Below are 17,809 nucleotides of genomic sequence, written 5' to 3' on the forward strand. Positions count from 1 at the left end.
AAACCGAAAAGGCGGTTGAAACGTGCAAAAGGCATGTTTCAGAGATACCTCATTCAGAGTGGCAAAGATTTTCTAAAATTGGTCGAAACGCATACAAAAGTATATGGTCCTTAAATGAGAATATTTTGAAAAATAATAAAGCGCTTTTCGCATATTAAAATTTTTTTTTGTGCTCGAATCTCGAAATATAAAAACAACCTACGAAGACTGGCAAGTATGGTATATACCAATTGTCTTAAATAGCGTGATAAGGGAGAGAATTCTCTCTTACTTTTTTGAGGGCATAAAAGACTTATGGTTGTGGTACAATCCTCGTCTATGTATCTTCTTCTTTTCTTTCTACCTCTAAGCATAGTCACAAAAGAAGTGGTCAATATTATTAGGGYATTATATTTTGATATAAAATACGAAAAKACTTTTYCGACTACMMAWWWTTKRWARRMMWTKSSRMMWTTTGAACTTTTCAAAATATTTAGCAAGTTCTTTGTAATACTTTGAATTTCATCCAATGGCGTACTGATGGAAAAAGTAATATAATTTTACACTCAATCCACACTTGATGGCTAGAGCTCATTTTTTCACATTTTTGCGTCGAATAAAGRCTCAAGCAGTAATACATATACCAATCATGTATGCAAATATGTGTAGTAAACGCGTAAAATTTAATCCACTTAGAGCATGCCAACCTCAGCGTCTGCAAAATTATACCTATACCACATAAACATAGTGCTTATGGAAACAATCAAGCAAGTCACATAGTATCTACTCACTTGTTTTCTCCTGATAGTAAGCGTCATCAGTATCCGTGAAGAACCAAGTCTGAAAGTATCAAAAAAAAAAAAAAAGAAAAAAAGAATAAATCAAAATGGTAATTAATGCAAATGCGCTTAAAATAATTAAATGAAAATGTATTAAGTGGAGTGTTGGATCGTTACTTTCCAAGATTAAAGGCGACGGGCGGGAGTGATGCYACACGTATTTGTGGGAAACCCGCTGCGTGACAAATCTCCATGCTCGTTGATTTCGAAACATCAAGAATAAATGAAGAAAAACAAGCACACACAACCACACACACACACACATACATGTATGCATTCGTACAACCGATGTAAAATATTTGCTTTGTAGGTGTCTGCTTGCGTTGAAGATCGCTGCATGTTATGTCTATATATAACTTTATATGCATTTTTAGTGCTGAAAATTCCTTTTCCACTTGTGACGAAAAGTCATTTGTTCGTCGCTGGAAATTTTCTTATGTTTTCTTACMAGAAACCAAGCAAATCAGATAAGAAATTTCCCACACACACGTCGACTCGTTTGTGGGAACCGCGAAGAGTGCCCGCATGGGTGCAACGCATCGCTGGTTCGTCGCAACAACATGCAACATTTCCTTCCTGCCTCAAATGTACATTTATGCATCTGGTAGGAATACAAGTGTTGTTGTTGTTGTTGTTGTCGATTAGAATGGTGGTGGTGGTGGCATTTTATTTAATTGGTTTGTTTTGCATTGAAGTTGTAGAATTTTATGACGCTTTATAATGCAAACAAAGGCTTGGGGGTGACGAAATTCAACACAGTCCAACTGCTTYCAACAAAAAACAAAGCCAACAAAAGCCAATTCTAATAAGACATCATATATGTATTATGAGAAGTTGACAAAAATTTTTTCTGTAGAAGCCTGTAGAACTGTCAAAATAAAGTTTTCGCAGAGCTGAAAGTTGTTGTCGTTAAAATTTCGGGTCCGCTCCGGTTATGTTGGCCCTGAATGTGGTGAGAACCTGAAAGGAGGAGAAAGCTGGAGTTCCACAGTAATTGTATGAGAACTTCTTTTGACGCGAAAATCAATTCTAGAAAAATGTTGCTACTTCGAGAAAGAACTTACTCATGGGAATCCTTTTTGCAAGTTACTTCTGCCTAGTCAACTTGGTAGAACTTAGTTGTGATATCATTAGCTTTCTCATTCCGGATTACTTTAGATGGATAATATTTTTGAAACTTGGCTGTTATWGATTGAGAAATAAAATCACATCTTGACGATTGAACTGAATTCGAATACATACGAAGTTCAGCAGAAGTAGGAAACTGATGGATACTTCTTCGGCTGAACTTGGTTATTCTACGATTTGSACTTTGTCCTAATGAATTATCAAACAAAGAAATGTCTCGAAYACATAAACCTGAAATATTTATATCCAAAACTGGTTAAGTTCGTCGCGAAGTTTGTACACTATCACCAATACGAGCTGAGTCGATTTRCCCATGTTTGTMTGTCCACCAGTTTTCAAGACTGCTTACGCCATTTTGACACACCATAGTAAGACCTTATCTTGATATAACGTTTGAACTATTCTTGCCCACAATGAAACTACTTATCCCCGTTATGCTTTTTGTAGATAGATATTCAAKGTTTGKTATCTRAGGGAMTTCAAAAATTCGATGTCTGATTTGTGACAAAGCTATGTAGTCATAGAGGAAGTGAAGAACAATTTTCTTGCTTCTTTGGAATTTGCAGCTACGACATGTGCTATTTTGGGGCATTTCCATTTTTAAGGCAGGTTTTTCTCTCGAATTCCCCGGACTTATGTATATAATGCTTGCTTGTTATATACATAAGTCCCTGCATTTGATTGTAGATCGCCGCCTATTCTGCACTGTTTGTTCAACTAGCGTAATGAGCTTCTCTTGATCTTTCTGAGTGGACACGGTATTGTAAGCGTCCCGGATTCGTCCAGAGAGGCTTCTGTTTTTGTCATATGGTTTGCTTTTTCGTTGCTGCAAATGTTGGTATGAGCGCGAACCCACATTATGGATAAGTCGAGTTGATCCGCCAGTGAGATTAAAGCCGGCCTTGCTTTGTTTACTACGCTGGAGTTGATCTTTGGCGACTAAAAGGCTGGTAGTGCTGCCTGGCAGTCTGTGTAAGTACCTTCCTGCCGCACTTTTACAATTGACACACACATGTCTTCTTTATGCCTAGTACTTCTGCGTGGAAGTTGTTAGCTAAAATAGAGAGATATCAATGTCCTCGGGGTATACACTTGTCCGTACATCTCGGTGCATTTTCGACCCGTCAGTAAATATTGAGGTAGTATTCTCCTCCTCTACTGAACTCTGCTCCATTCACGTCTAGAGGGTATTATCACTTGGAATCCCTCTTTGATGTTCAAATCTGGGAGAATATAGTCTAATTTATTTATCTTAGTTTTGTGCTGGCTCAGAATTTTGCTTTGCCCATAACTCTTCCGATGCCAACCAACAATCTCCTTAATTCTTATAGTCTTCTGGGAAAAACCGTTGCCAGTTGGTTAGTTGTTGGAGTAGCATATTTAGCGCATCATTCGGACCAGTTTTTGATATATCGATCCAAAATTGTTCACTCGTCTCTTTCTCGGCAATCTAAATGATGAGATTTAAGTGCTTGACAGAAATACTTTTTCATTTGAAGAGATATCTTCGTGATATTTGCCTTGAGTTATTTTCTAAAGTAATAGTGCAATCTTCGCAGACAGTGCCCAGATCGAACCACTATAGCGTATAGCTGAGCGATCAAAATCAAGTTCTTGTAAAGAACCGTTTGTATTTGTGGAGTGTTATAGCTACGGTGCAACCGATGTTAATGTCTTTTTTTATTTTTAACTATACTTTAAATCACTACAAACCGACTAACATACAGCAAGAACATCTACCGCAATAAAATGTGCTATTGAGTTAAGTGAACCGTTGCTGCAGCACAGAAAGTTCCACTCTGACTCGAAGCACAAGCCTGCTCTGCCGAAGTTGAGTATATCTGTAAGTATATATAAATTTCCACGCATCCACATGCATATWCATATACATATACATATATACTGGGAGCAGTCGACCCCAACAAAATGTGTATGTGCAACGGTTGCAGATTCGTCAAATATCGAGCAAAACGTAGCTTGGAAAATGCAGCTGCGCAGCGTAAAAAAACCGTTCCAAGTTAAGCATTCGCCAGCCATCAAGCAACAAGTTTGCAACAATGAAACGATGAAGCGAGCAAAGAGTGTGTGAAGTCCAGCGATTAAAGATAATGTGGCGCCCCAGAAATGRAAAAGGAAAGGAAACACAATTGGCAAAACAACACATTAATATGAAGAGCAAAACAAAGTACGAATAATGCAACACCTAGAGATTACTGGTTTCGAGTTAAGCTGATAAGGCCAGTGAGCGACTTGATTGCAGATAAAAAGAAATGTTATGCGATTTTTATTGCTTATTGTACGGGGACATTAAGTTTTTTACGAAGTTTGTAACAACCAAAAGGAAACGTTGGAGATTCTATAGAATCATATATAAGTAACGGGTTTCCAAAAAAAATAAAATAGTTTCAAAGTATCGTTTCGTCGAAGTAATGAAAATATTGCTGCTGTATATGCAAGTACTGTTGAAGACTGCAATTTGTCGATTGTCAAGATTGTTTAGAAAGTATTTCCGCTTGCGTCCCCATAAAATTCTTCTCACTCAAGTACTGAAGCTATTGGAACACCGTAAATGTCGGGAATTTGCAAATTTTGCCTTGGAACAACTTAAAAACGAAAATGATTTTTTTAAGAAAATCATCTTCTCCGATGACGCTCACTTTCATATGAGCAGTGCGGCACATAAACCAAACTGTCAATTCTGGTATTAAAAAATAAAAAACTCAAATTCTTCCTTAACAACCATTACCTTCAACTAAATTGATATTTTGGTGTGGTTTTTGCTCTGGTGGAATCAACAGTCCGCACTGCTTTCGAAATATAGCTGGTGGCACAGTTACTGTAAATGGAGATCGGTATAGATGGAACCAATTTTTTATGGTCGCAGTTGGTCTTGAGAACATCTGTTTCCAACAAGACAGTACTACATGCCACACAGCACATGTAACAACCGAATTATTGCGAGAAAGGTTTGAAGATTCGATTATTTCAAGAAACAGTGACATTTAATGGCCTGCAAGAAGTTGTGATTTAACACCATTAGACTACTTYTTGTGGGGTTATTTAAAGTAATTGGTCTTTAGCGTTAAACCAGACTGTCTTCAAGCTTTAGAAGTCTATATTTAAGGTGCCATTTATAAAATACGACTTGATTTAGTGGAAAAAGTATTCGAAAATTGGGTWCATCGAATTCGTTTCTGAAAAATAAGTGGTGGTGGCCATTTCAATACTGTTATATACATAACTTAATTTAATTGCTGTATACATAATTGAAATCGGACAATTATAACATATACCTGAAAAACAAACCAAACGAACAAAACTAGGTTTTTGTATGGAAATTTTTTTCATTTGACAATATATCTTTACGAAATTTTACATAAATTATTACCCACAGTAACGCTATAATATTTGAAGAAATTTCTTAGGTCAGACCACTATAGCATATAGCTGCCATACAAACTGAACCATCAAAAACAAGTCCTCCCATGAAAACCTGTTTTATTTGTTAAGATATCTTCACCAAATTTGGCATGAATTATCGTGAATAGAAACACTACAATATCTGAAAAGAATTATCGATCGCATCACCATAACATATAGTTGCCATACCAACTGATTGATGGAAATGATTTCCTGGTATGTAACCTTCTTTAATTGTGAAGAGTTTTCCTGGCAAGCGAAGTTAATTTTTGTTTGTGTCAAATAATATATAGACAAACATGTATGTGTGTATACCAATACTTAGACTTTTTAATAAGCTATTAAATGTGAAGTACAATGGCGAACAAACATTTCGACATTACCATATTTTATGAAGCTGCAGTGGCAGTGACTGAATACATTTGCAAAACCAAATTAATTTCTCAATTGATTGCTCAAACGATCAATAACTAAAGCCAATCATTTATTGGCTAGCTACACATGAAGCACAGGACTGATATACTTACCTCAGAATGTACTATGTATGTATTATATATACATACAATGTAGTCGCGTTCATTGATGAGCGTCGTGGTGGTAAGCAATCTATTTGCTAATCAAATAAATAAACAAACAATACCCACCCACTGGTATTCAGAAAGTTAATTACATTTGGCGAGCAAACGTTTGTCCGAAAGCGCGTTTTTGTCGCAGATAAAGCTAGATGGACGCGCGTCAAGCAGACGCTACAAAGCCAGCGTTCAACCGCAACGCGCGCTATCTTTTCGAAGAATGTGTGTAAGTAAGTGTATGCGGTTGTGGTAAGTACTGTTGCCACCGTATTTCAATTTGACTTTGAGTGGATTACGAGCATGCTATAGTTGGCGGCGGCGGCAAAGATACCGCAGTAAGCTATATTTATGCTTCGACGCTCGCCTCAACAGCGCCGTGACGCGTTGTTGTTTTTATTGTCTACACTCGTATAATATAATAAGTGGTCAAGTTTGAGTAACTGTTGCATTTGTGGCGGCGAGCGTCAGCACACAAAGCCACGTTGCGGCGTCAGGGCTTGASCAGCTGTGGGTTAGCCCGGCAGCTACTAGAAAATACACGAGTATTTAGTTTGCTGCAGCCGCAACCGCAAAGTACGCGACCAAAGCGCAAATATAGAGAGGGGAGCTTGAGTAGGCAACAAGCGCGGAAACGTATCATTGAACTCGTTTTTATGCCACAAAATTTCACAATTTTTCATTTTTTGCCTTCGCTTGCAATTTGCGCTTTTCCGCCTGCAGCCACTTAGTAACTACATACATACATATCTATGTGTAGCGCTCACATTTCTGTTGAGCGCTGTTACTTTTCGGCTCTTATGCTTTTGTTGCTTTTTATGTTTTACGTTTTTATGTGGTTGTTGTTGTTGTCGYGCATGCCTACTGTGGGGTGCGGCTTGACTTTGGCGCACGTACGCCTCGCGGCAGTACGAAAATGTGCATTGTTCGGTCAGCGCTAACTCCTAATCCGCGCGCCGCACAGTGTTGCACACGATTTGCCATTCATCGCCGGCGTTGCTGCCACAAGCAGTTTTCTATTTTGGATTTCGCGTTTTTTTTTTGTTTTATGTGCGCTTTCTGTGCTGCTGAGTTATTGCGGTTGCAGCTGCTGCAGGACAACGCCTCCGCAAATTACTCACCCGCACGAGCTAGATTTCTGATTCACATTCGTATTTATTTTGCACTGTTTTCGCTATGATTCGCGCTTTTCTTTTATTTTCTATATACCCTCAATACCCTATACGAGTATTAAACTTTACATGAGTTTTGTAACACGCAGAAAGAAAAGTGGGAGTACCCCTAAAATGTATACCAGAAATGATCAGCATGACGAGTTGTGTCAATTTAACCATTTTTTTCCGCCATTTGTCTTTCCGCCAACGCTTTTTCCAATCCTCGAACTAACTCAAAACGGTTTCCCCCGAACTACGACCTTGATCTTTCCTTGATTTGACGTGTTTTTTGCGGTTTCGGCTCACCTTTGTCACGATATTTGATCGACTGATCATCTGTTAAGCATAGCTTCAAGACTCACCGCTAGTAAACGTTTTTACGAAAATAATTCAGTGATTTTAGAACGAATCATGCTTTCACTTTTCTTAGCCATTTAAAATGGCTTTCACTGATGCTTTCGATGACTTTTGGTGACTGTTAATCGTCGATTGTCACACATCAAGTCCTTTATTTTGTTTGTAAAATCAAAAACACTTTCTCGCGACAAATAATTGCCACCGAAAGTCTTTTCCAACATTCTGAACATTTCGACCAATAGAAATTTGATTGCGCACACAAATTTTTAATGGAACTTCTGTGTTGAATAATTTCACTTAACGTAAAAATCGTTGAACTTCAGAATCACAAGCGTATACTAAACACTAATAATGATTTTGATGTGACATTTGGCACAGATGTCACTGAGAGTCACACCAACCTAGAAAAAAAAAAATCTCGACGATTGGGTTTTTTTTAATAAAATTTCTATTAAAAAGTCTAACTATTTTTTTGCCAAGTATAGTAAATGCCAATTAAGGCCTCTGTTTTTGAGATATCGATTTTTTGTTTTGCACTAATCTTTCTCTCCCCAAAAAACAGTTGATATGTCAGAACTATTGATATCTGACGACTATACCATATAGCTGTCATACAAATAAAATTATCAAACATATGTCCTTGTATGGGAAGCCTTTTTTTATTTAAGGAGATATCTTTAGAAAATTTGGTACGTTTCATTTTTTTACAAATAGTTAATAATTAATTTAATAATATCTGAAGAAATTGTACAAATCAAATAACTATAGCATATAGCTGCCATGCAAACTAATCGATGAACATGTAGTCCTTGAATAATAAAAAAAATTGTATTTGACGAGGTATCTTCCTAAAATTTGGACGGATTAGTCTCTTAAGATAGGATATAATTTGCGATGATTTTTTTCAGATCGTACAACTATAGCATATTGCTGTCATACAAACTGGTCGCTCAAAATATGGATAAACATCTTTTTGTACCATTTAATAACTTGTGTTACTTCATCTGTGAAGGGTGTTATAGCTTCGGTGCAGCCGAAGTTAACATTTTTGCTTGTTTTACATTATTTTTACAATAATTTGCACTTTTGTTTTGCTTGGTTTTGTTTAATTTTCCTTTTGTTGCACCTTGTTGCGTTGCCTTTTACATCCAAATATTTGCAACTAAGTTGGTGTTGTTTAGTATTTGACTTCTTTGTTTTGGTTGAAGTTTTATTAAAAATTTATTTTCGACTTTAATATCAACACAATTTATAATTTTGTTCCATGTAAGATCCTGAAATTGATTCTTGCATTTTCTTATCTTTTAAAGATTTTCATTAGTAACCACTTTGTAGCGTAATTTCCAAGCTATGAATATGTTCTTCTTATTAGTCTTATTATCCACCGCTCGAGCGCTTCTYTTTCCCCCTCAACTTTGCTTCAAGTTGCAAATGGGATTACAGCCGACGTCACACTTAATTCCGGTGTGTAACTTTTAAATTCAGCGACGCTGCGCTACGGCGGCGCAGGGGAACGCTTWTTACCAATGGCGCATGGGCACAAATACACATCCCACCTCCACAAGTGTTCTGTTCTCCTCTAACCAAGCTACATTCATGGAGGATTTTAAAACATTAAGTAACTTATAAGTTCTTTTAAGCCTCCAGGAAGCGCAGCTGCTAAAGAATGGCAGCTAAGACACCAGAAAAAAAAAAATTACAAAAGAGAAGACGAAGAAAAGCTACAACAAAAACACTATTGTGTGTGTTAYTGCAAGTGTTACGCCGCATCATTGGTAGCTGTTTGTTGTGACTTTCAAAGTTGCGCTGGCCGCAGCCATACACGCACGAGCACAAAGCATACTCTACGGCGTTCATGCRGCACACAACTTAATTATCATCGCCTCTTCATTCCCGACTATACAACTGAGAGCAGTCGGAAGTGTACTTAGGAGAAAAGTTGAACAGCCTCAGGTAAGCGAAATGCTGTAAAAATGCGAGAAAGTGTTGGTGTAAATGCAGTTTTGGTTTTTTTTTTGCGTTTTTCTATGGTCAGAAATAAGTTTTGAGTTTCCGCAAATTTTCTTAATTAACTACACAGAATCAGTGGCTATCATTGTCTTAGTATGCTATTGTGCTTGATTATGATAGATTTTATGGAATTGGGTCACAAGGCTGCCAAATTAAAAGAAAGCACGACATTGCGGCCAGATCTGCAATGAAATTTTGTGATTAACCGGCAATCCGAAGAATAATAAATGTATAAAATACTGTAGGAGGATGTACTAACTAAAGGCACTTTTTGCATATACTTTAACGACCAAAAATTATTTATCTACGGACTCTAACTTAGCGGCACYAAATCTTAAAGATTGCAATCGATGTGAAGGTTGGTGGAGAGGTATATTGTCTGGAACTCTCCGTCAACTTCGGTTTCAGACTGCCGCACTATTGTAGTGTTTTTCAAGCCGAGGTTGTTGCTATTAAGGTAGCGCTAGACGTACTGCTTTGGAGTGCAGTCTGATTCAGAGAAGTGACTATACACTCTGATATCAGGGCGCCGAGACTAGCCTTGAGCTCACAAACGATACGTTGAAGTCTGATTTAGGAAAGCTGATGAGCTGGCAAGGAAATGCACACAAGACTTTCTGTAGAATGATCGGTGCTCCACTGTGTTTGTGTTTTCGTGTACTAGATGACAGATGTTTCGCAAAAGTTTGACCAGCCCTGGGCTATTATTAGTTCAAGTGCTGCCGCACGATTCTTAATGCTCAAGATCGATTATAAGAGATCCAGTCCMGCTCTCTCACTAAAATGGTAATGGATCAGTGCTCCACTCGGTTTGTATTTTCGACTACTAGATGACAAGGCAGTTATTAGTTCAAGACCCTTTTGGGTCAAAATCGATCGTAAGAGTTTCAGTGAGCTCTTTGCTCTCTTCCTAATTGTGGAGGTTTAAAGAGGCYTTTGCACTAACGGCATCCACTTTGTAAGTTTGGGAATTTTCCCGGARCAGCCAAAACCTTTATGGAAGAATACGTGCATAGACAACTCAAAACTTTCAAATTGATTGTTTCGCGTTTACCAGATCAAGGCTTAAACAATTGGGAGTCCATACAGTCAGATATTCCACTGCGCTGTTGGGAACAGAATAGAAATTTCATTGGCCGACCTTGCGAGACGATTTACCGAGTTATAAAATCAGATACAGCTGTTCTATTTTGATGGTGGTAGGTAGTCSAAGTGCGATCAGACATCGAATCAGATAAAGCAGTTCTATTTTCACAACGGCCTACAGAARGTAGTCCAAGTGCGAACAGAGATCAGACAACGAACCTAACGTAACCAAAACCCTGACGTWGCAGGATGTGATGACCAGCAAAACTTTTGGGTTCATAATACGACTTCTCTGTTGCAAAATACATGAAAGAGGAATAATATGGTGATTTCCTGTCTTAAAATCACATGAGCTTACCCCTAATAGATGTTATGTGATACAACTTGGACTGCATTGGCTTGTGCTGCTTCACACTTTCTAGCAGCTCATGCTCTAAGCAAAGTGATTGATAAACATCATGAAGTTGGAGCCGAGCTTGCATACCAATTCAAATGAATTGATTAATAACCGGGGGCCCACAACTCCCCACCAAAAAAGTCGATTCGCCAATATGCATTTGTATGGTGAATACTATTGCTTGTTGGCAGTTATGTTTGCGGTTGGGTTCAAAACTCTCTTGTCTGCTTGGACTACCGATTAATTAAAGTGATGAGCCACGCGCTGTGCGTGGACAATTAAGTTCGTGACTAACATATGGTTATGCATAAGTATATAAGTATATTTATGTATATATTCATGGAAGTATTTCGGTAKATTTTTATGAGTGTGCCATCAAATAGCAACATTTTTTATTACATTGTTTATTGCATATACATCATACCATCATAAATGGATGTGTGTGTGTGAGTTTTAAGTGTCCATATTGCATTGTATTTACAGCGAGCGTCTGTGTGCGCGTTTCGTTGGATAAACTCCTCAATTCATTTCAATTAAATTCAATTCACAAAATGTAGAAAAATCGTCGCTTGCAATTCATCAGAAGTGCAAAACTACTACTGCTCACGATGTTTTTTACCGCATACGGGCAACATTGCAATTTCTGCTGCTGACATGTAGAAGTACCCTCACACAAACACATGCATAAATGTTGCGTGTTTATACGTCAATATAACTGTCATTCATTCTAAAGAGACGTTTGTTAATTGAGTTGGAAATGAAATTGTCGCCGCTGCGATAAAAATTTTGCACAGCAGAGATCCTTAGGGCTTAGTGTGGGTTGCTCCAGCAGATGAGCACATTTCCTGACTAATTTGTGGCGTTTTAATTATTTGTGGCATGAACACAACCAGTGCATACATTTGCACAAATTTTTCATTTATTTTATTTTGAATAAAAAATACATTAAAGGAGAGAATACATAGCAGCATCGTCATCAATTTTCATTAAATTCGGACCACACAACAGTCAAAATGACAAAAAATAATTAATATCAATTTGTTATGAAACCACGATTTATTTAAGCTCATACCCCGACAATGAGTCATATAAAGTGAACGCTCGAATGGCTTTATTTGGAGAAAAGAAACAGCGCCTTAAAGTGATAAATGCAAAAAAGCTGGAAGCTTTCATAATAGCTTCTCACGAGTGATTTTTAGTATCAAACGCATACACATTGAGAGTGAGCGCTCTAAAGCGGAGTTAGAAGAAGGAAACAGTGTCTCAAAATGGTAAATACAGGAAAGGAACTTRAAAGAGCTTTCACGAAAGCTTTTAGAATTTTAGTCTCAAATACKGAAAGATTGAGAGTGAGCGCTCCATAGCTGAACTTGGTGAACTAAACACCGTCTCAGAATGATAGATACAAGAGAGGGACTTGGAAGAGCTTTCATGAAAGCTTTCCAAGGCTAGCGTTTAGCCGGAAAAAATGAAAGTTAACGCTCTAAAGCTGAACTTTCTAAAAGACATAGTGCCTTATAATGAGAAATTCTAGAAAGCAACTTGAAAGAGCTYTCACGAAAGCTTTCCAGGTCTGAATTTTAGTCTCAAATACGGAAAGATTGAGAGTGAGCGCTCCATAGCTGAACTTGGTGAAGGAAACATCGTTTCAGAATGATAGATACAAGAGAGGAACTTGGAAGAGCTTTCATGAAAGCTTTCTAAGGCTAGCGTTTAATCGAAAAAAATGAAAACTTGAAAGAGCTTTCACGAAAGCTTTCCAGGTCTGGATTTTAATCTCAAATATGGAAAGATTGAGAATGAGCGCTCCATAGCTGAACTTGGTGAAGGAAACAGTGTCTCAAAATGATAGATATAAGAGAGGAACTTGAAAGAGCTTTCTAGAAAGCTTCACAGGAGTCTTTTAGTCTGAAATACGCAAAGATTGTGAGTGAGCTTTGTAAAGCTGAACTTTCTAAAAGATACAGCGCCTTATAATGAAAAATTCAAGAAAGCAACTTRAAAAGCTTTCATGAAAGCTTTCCAAACTTCAGTTTTAGTCTCAAACGTCATCTAACTAAAACTGGGCTATACTTTAATCATATTCACTGATATTTACTATTTATTGTTCGATGAAAATGTATGTATGAACTACAAATACTTTCTGGAAGTACTCCAGAGTTGCCCAAACAATGTCTGAGGCAGTATCAATAATATTTAAAGAATAGTTGATTTTCACTAACTACTTCGAGCTCACAAATTAGCAGAAAATAAAAACATAAATGAACACAAGCATGCACATTTTCGTTGCCACAATCGGTCAGCTCAGGTAAAATATTTGAATTCCAATCACACCACCCAGTTGGAGGAGTTTCGCGCTTTTTTAATCGTTTTACTTCGCTCCCGCTTTGTGCGATTCTTCGAGATTTTTTACCGCGAACTGAAATTTAAGTGAATTTATGACGTTGCTGCCATAATGTGATTTAGTTGATATTAATGGCAAATTAAAATTCGTTTGTTGAAATTTATGTTTGCACTTAAACCCGATAAGTGGAGAACATACAAAAGTCTTAGGTAATGAGATGCCATAATGCCTCTCATGTTTTTAATTTGTAAACTTTAATAAAATTTTTTGCATRTGATAAATATTTATGAGCTTTTAAAATGTTGCTAATGCTTTGAAATGTTTTGAAATGCTCTGCAACTAAAAAAAAAAACATAAATTTCGCATTTCGATACTATGAGAGTTTAGGGATGCGGAACGTAAGTTAATGAAGCTTAAATATAATTGGCATGGGCGCTTAATTTTCTATTAAGCACTAGTAGCCCGTATATGATATGAATTAATAATTCCTTACGGTTACTTGATAATACAAATCTTCAAACAAATTATGTTCAGTTTTGATTTTTTGCTTAATTTTAATGTTTTTGAGATGSTAAATCCAAAACTACTTTCGTTTTGTCATTGAAACTCATTTTCGTATATTTTCGTTTATAGGAAACAYCTGAAAGGTCTCTCTGAAACATCGAATCGAAGTATTGGATTTCAACAAAGTAATGCTCCACCTCCTTTAGTACCTTTTGTGCATCTCCTTGACATTGTGATGAAATCGTTCACACTGCTCTTCACTCGTATCTCSTAATTTTTGTGGAAAGTAGTCGAGTTGGAAACGAAGAAAATGTATTCTTAGTTTCATTAGGCAACCTCAAGCTTAAAATGCTTTTAATATTTGACGCTTTGTTTATAGTTGCGATCTACGTTATTGTCTAAAAACATATCTAAAACATCTTTAAAGGTAATCCATSTTACTCTTTGAAGATCCGTCACGGTTGCGATTAACTTTGAATCAGTCATAAGCCGCAAAATATGCTTCAACTAAACATATTTTTCCAACTTTGCCTCCGAGAGATCTGTAAACTTTTATACCAATTATTTGAAGGGATTTTTACCTCCGAGAAGTAAGTATAAAAATATATGCTTTATATGCTTGCTAACTAAAATCTTTRTATTTTAATTTGCAAAGAAATAGTTCCATGTTTTTATGGGTTTGCTGCACGGCATGGTAGACAGGAAGAGAAGCATATAAACTGCCATTGTGAAGTAGAAATAGTTTAAAATCCACTACTTCAATGCTTTTATAATAAATCAACTCATYTTCTTGGACAGACTGCTTTTCATTAGACAGAACTGCTTCTCAGAATCTTTAACATATGATTAATTATCGGTAAAGCAAYGCAATAGCGTTTTCGGAAAGATTCAAGCTTTTCAATTTCAACAATTTGGAATATCTTCCAAGGCAGGAGGGGCCTTGGGCGCTTGTATTTCGGCTCCATGACGAATAAGAGGAATAGCAGTTTGCAATTTGAGGTATGAAATTGACTGTTTTCGTTCTGAATTATCTATTTCTTAWTTTCCTAACAATAGGAGTCACATTTCGGAAAGATTTTTGCTKGCAATTAAACCGATCTCGAGGGCCCTCGAAACATTATTTGCAAACTTTATGAATGGCAAAATTATATCTAGATCTACAAGTTTTACACCGACATTCCCTCAATATACTTCATTCACAAATTCTGTTAGTTAGATTATTACATGAGGATTGCACCGCGACCTTAAGTCTATTGTGCCCTCCCTCCTCAAGTTGTTGTTTCAATACCATACGAGATGTGTTCAAACATTTGGCGTGTTTGGAGAGTCCAATTGTCAAAATTTTTTTACTACAAGACCCTGATATTTTCAGCTGTATTCATAGCTTGCCTTGTCGAAGCGTTTGCTAAGGTTAGACATGTTTTTATGATCTTGCTGGCTTTCATTTGTTAAAAGTTCACACTTCGTTGCCTCTTCGTGAATTCTAGATCAAAATTAATGCTGTAACGATGTCGCAGCCTACATATTCGCTAGACATGGCACCGTGTGAGTTTTWYCTACTTCCRAAAATAAAGAGAACCTTAAAGGRCTGTCGCTATTCAAGCATAGATGATATTAAAGAGAAAAAAAGAACTAATGGCGATCCCAAAAAAATCAAAAACWATCTCAAAAATCTAGTGCCGTTCAAAGAAGTAAAGGCTATCCCTAGAAGATTTAGAAGCTATCCCAAAAAATCTTGTTTGAGCAGTGGTTCGACGATTGGAAAAACGCTGACATAAGTCGAATGTGGAATATTTTGAAGGCGACAACATTAATGTAGACAAATAAATATATTTTTTTTGTTCCATAAAATTTCCGTTATTTTTGAACACACCTTGTATTTATCCAAAGTGAAGTTAAGGACACAAATTTGCCTAAATTGTACACAAACCTAGAGTAGATACTTCTAAAGACAAAGATACGAGGTATTCGAAAATTTCACTTAAAATGAACTGAATTTGGAYTACTGAGCTACATAAGTATTTGTCTTAGTCATACTCAATTGATATTAATGTTTGCATGTGATATCTTAAACAAATTGTGTTAGAAAAAAATTTWGCCAAAAGCAAACGACACGCCTTATGCGTCTTCGGGCTTCGAAAAATCGTAAATTTGCATTTTAGGGACACCCTTACGTAAGCCTTTAGCGCTTGCAAACAAGCAGCTGCATTTAATTTTGTTACTATTTCCTCGTTCATAGCTGCAAAGATTTCCACATATTGCTTTAATCTCCGATGGAATAGCCAACGAATTGCATTGTCCACATCATAATTTATAAGCTCGTTTTGTTTTGCATCGTTGTCATAACAGAATCGAGGCAAAATAGATGAAGTTTATTGCAACTATGGCGAAATGAAGTAAATGGAATGGATGCTGGCGAGGCAGCTGCCAAGGAGTAGCAGCCATGACACATAGTAGCAGCAGATAAAAGCAACAACAACAACAACAAAAAGAGCGTAGCGGAGTGTAGAAAACAAAACGAGGCAGACAAGTGAATGGATGTGGCACATACCACTATAAAAGTGGCAGTAGCTGAATGTGTAGCTGAAGTGCATATGTATGAATATACGTATGATTGTATGTATGTATATGTATGTGCATGTTGATATATAGTAAGCAATTACTTGATGCCAAAAATCATTTACCTAGGTATGTATTAACCGGGCCAGCAGTGGTATAAGGCGAAACTCTCAAGTATTTACTAGCAAGTGAACGGCAAGTCAAAAGCTTTACTTGGCCGGCGCTAAAAACATTCAGCTTCCAGCGTTAGTGAACCCCGTAAACTCCGCTCTATGACATACATATATGTATGTAAGAATTGGAGAGTGCTTTAAGGGAGTAGCAGCATCTCACCGCTTTCTCCTCGCGCAGCACCGTTCGTCTTGAATGGACAGCGCTGGCTGCTACTGCACTGCTGCTTTCCATTGTTATGGCTATTCATTGTTATATTGCTTATTATTGTATTATTCCCCTATATATGTATGTATGTATGTATAAGTGGCTACATCGATACCTGTGGTTCTGACACCGTTACTCCTTTATTCCTGYTTTCATGCTGCTATTTTCAGTTTCAGCATGTTTTGTTGTATTCTTGTTTGGCTTTTAGTCGCTCAACAGCTTTRTGAAATATGATGCTTTCACTGGGCGATTTTCGACGTTTAACGGTTCGTTAAAATATCGTTTTACCAGCTTGATTAAAGATTAACAAAATATTTGAAGGTATGCGGTCAGGACGTGCGGTTTGGCGTACATACTTAAAAGCATTACACATTAATAAGCTTTCTTACGGTCAGATTGTTTTTTTTTTCATAAAGTAGCTTAAAGATGCTTTTACACTGGGAAATTAGTCGGAAGAACGATTTTGGATTTAAGGAAAGGTTGAGTCGATGTATCTGACTGTCTGYGTATACGTGAGACTACTTCTCTCAGTTTTGATGAGATGAAATYTTGAGCACGTCGTGTTTCCTCTAAGATGCCGCTCATTTGTCGGAATGCRAAATAAAGGACTATTATAACATATACCTGCTCAAGTATTCGATTTTGACCGCAAATTAAGCTAACGAAGGATCTCAGTTGGCCATCTGTGTACGCTGGTTCTTTTCGATTATCAAAACTTTCATATATGGATCACCAGGTCCTTACATTGTTAAGATGGCAAATATCAATCCCAGCTACTACGCCAGGGTCGCTGAAGGTTTGGCAAAACCTCGACAATTGTGAATAACGTGTCTGGTTAGCTAGACTTCGCATTTCTCCATATAGCTTTGACAATTTGCATCCAGAAGTTATGAAACGTCATCCATTGTCGGTCGGTTGTTTTGGTTGTTGACCAGCGATTGTCGAGCTCTCCGGAGGACATAAGATCAAACACTAGGGCGCAAGATGGTAGCGGAGTAACGACTATTTGCAAAACTGTTGAGCTAGTGCTTCATTTTCTTGAAATCGTTATCATAAAGACTAATTTCTTTGAGTGAGTTATTTGA

General features: G+C 37.2%; 1 protein-coding gene across 2 annotated transcripts in view; it reads right to left on the minus strand.

The window, feature by feature from the left end:
* Positions 1-17,809, minus strand: part of LOC108965727 (fringe glycosyltransferase) — a 124,943-nt gene that overhangs the window by 49,779 nt on the left and 57,355 nt on the right. For both annotated transcript variants that reach the window (XM_018928317.1, XM_018928316.1), the window contains exon 3: positions 771-819. In XM_018928317.1, the coding sequence (XP_018783862.1) occupies positions 771-819 (49 nt within the window). The remainder of the gene's footprint in view (positions 1-770; positions 820-17,809) is intronic.

This window comes from Bactrocera latifrons, unplaced genomic scaffold (genome assembly GCF_001853355.1).
Source record: "Bactrocera latifrons isolate USDA-ARS-PBARC rearing strain unplaced genomic scaffold, ASM185335v1 scaffold_147, whole genome shotgun sequence".
NCBI lineage: Eukaryota > Metazoa > Arthropoda > Insecta > Diptera > Tephritidae > Bactrocera > Bactrocera latifrons.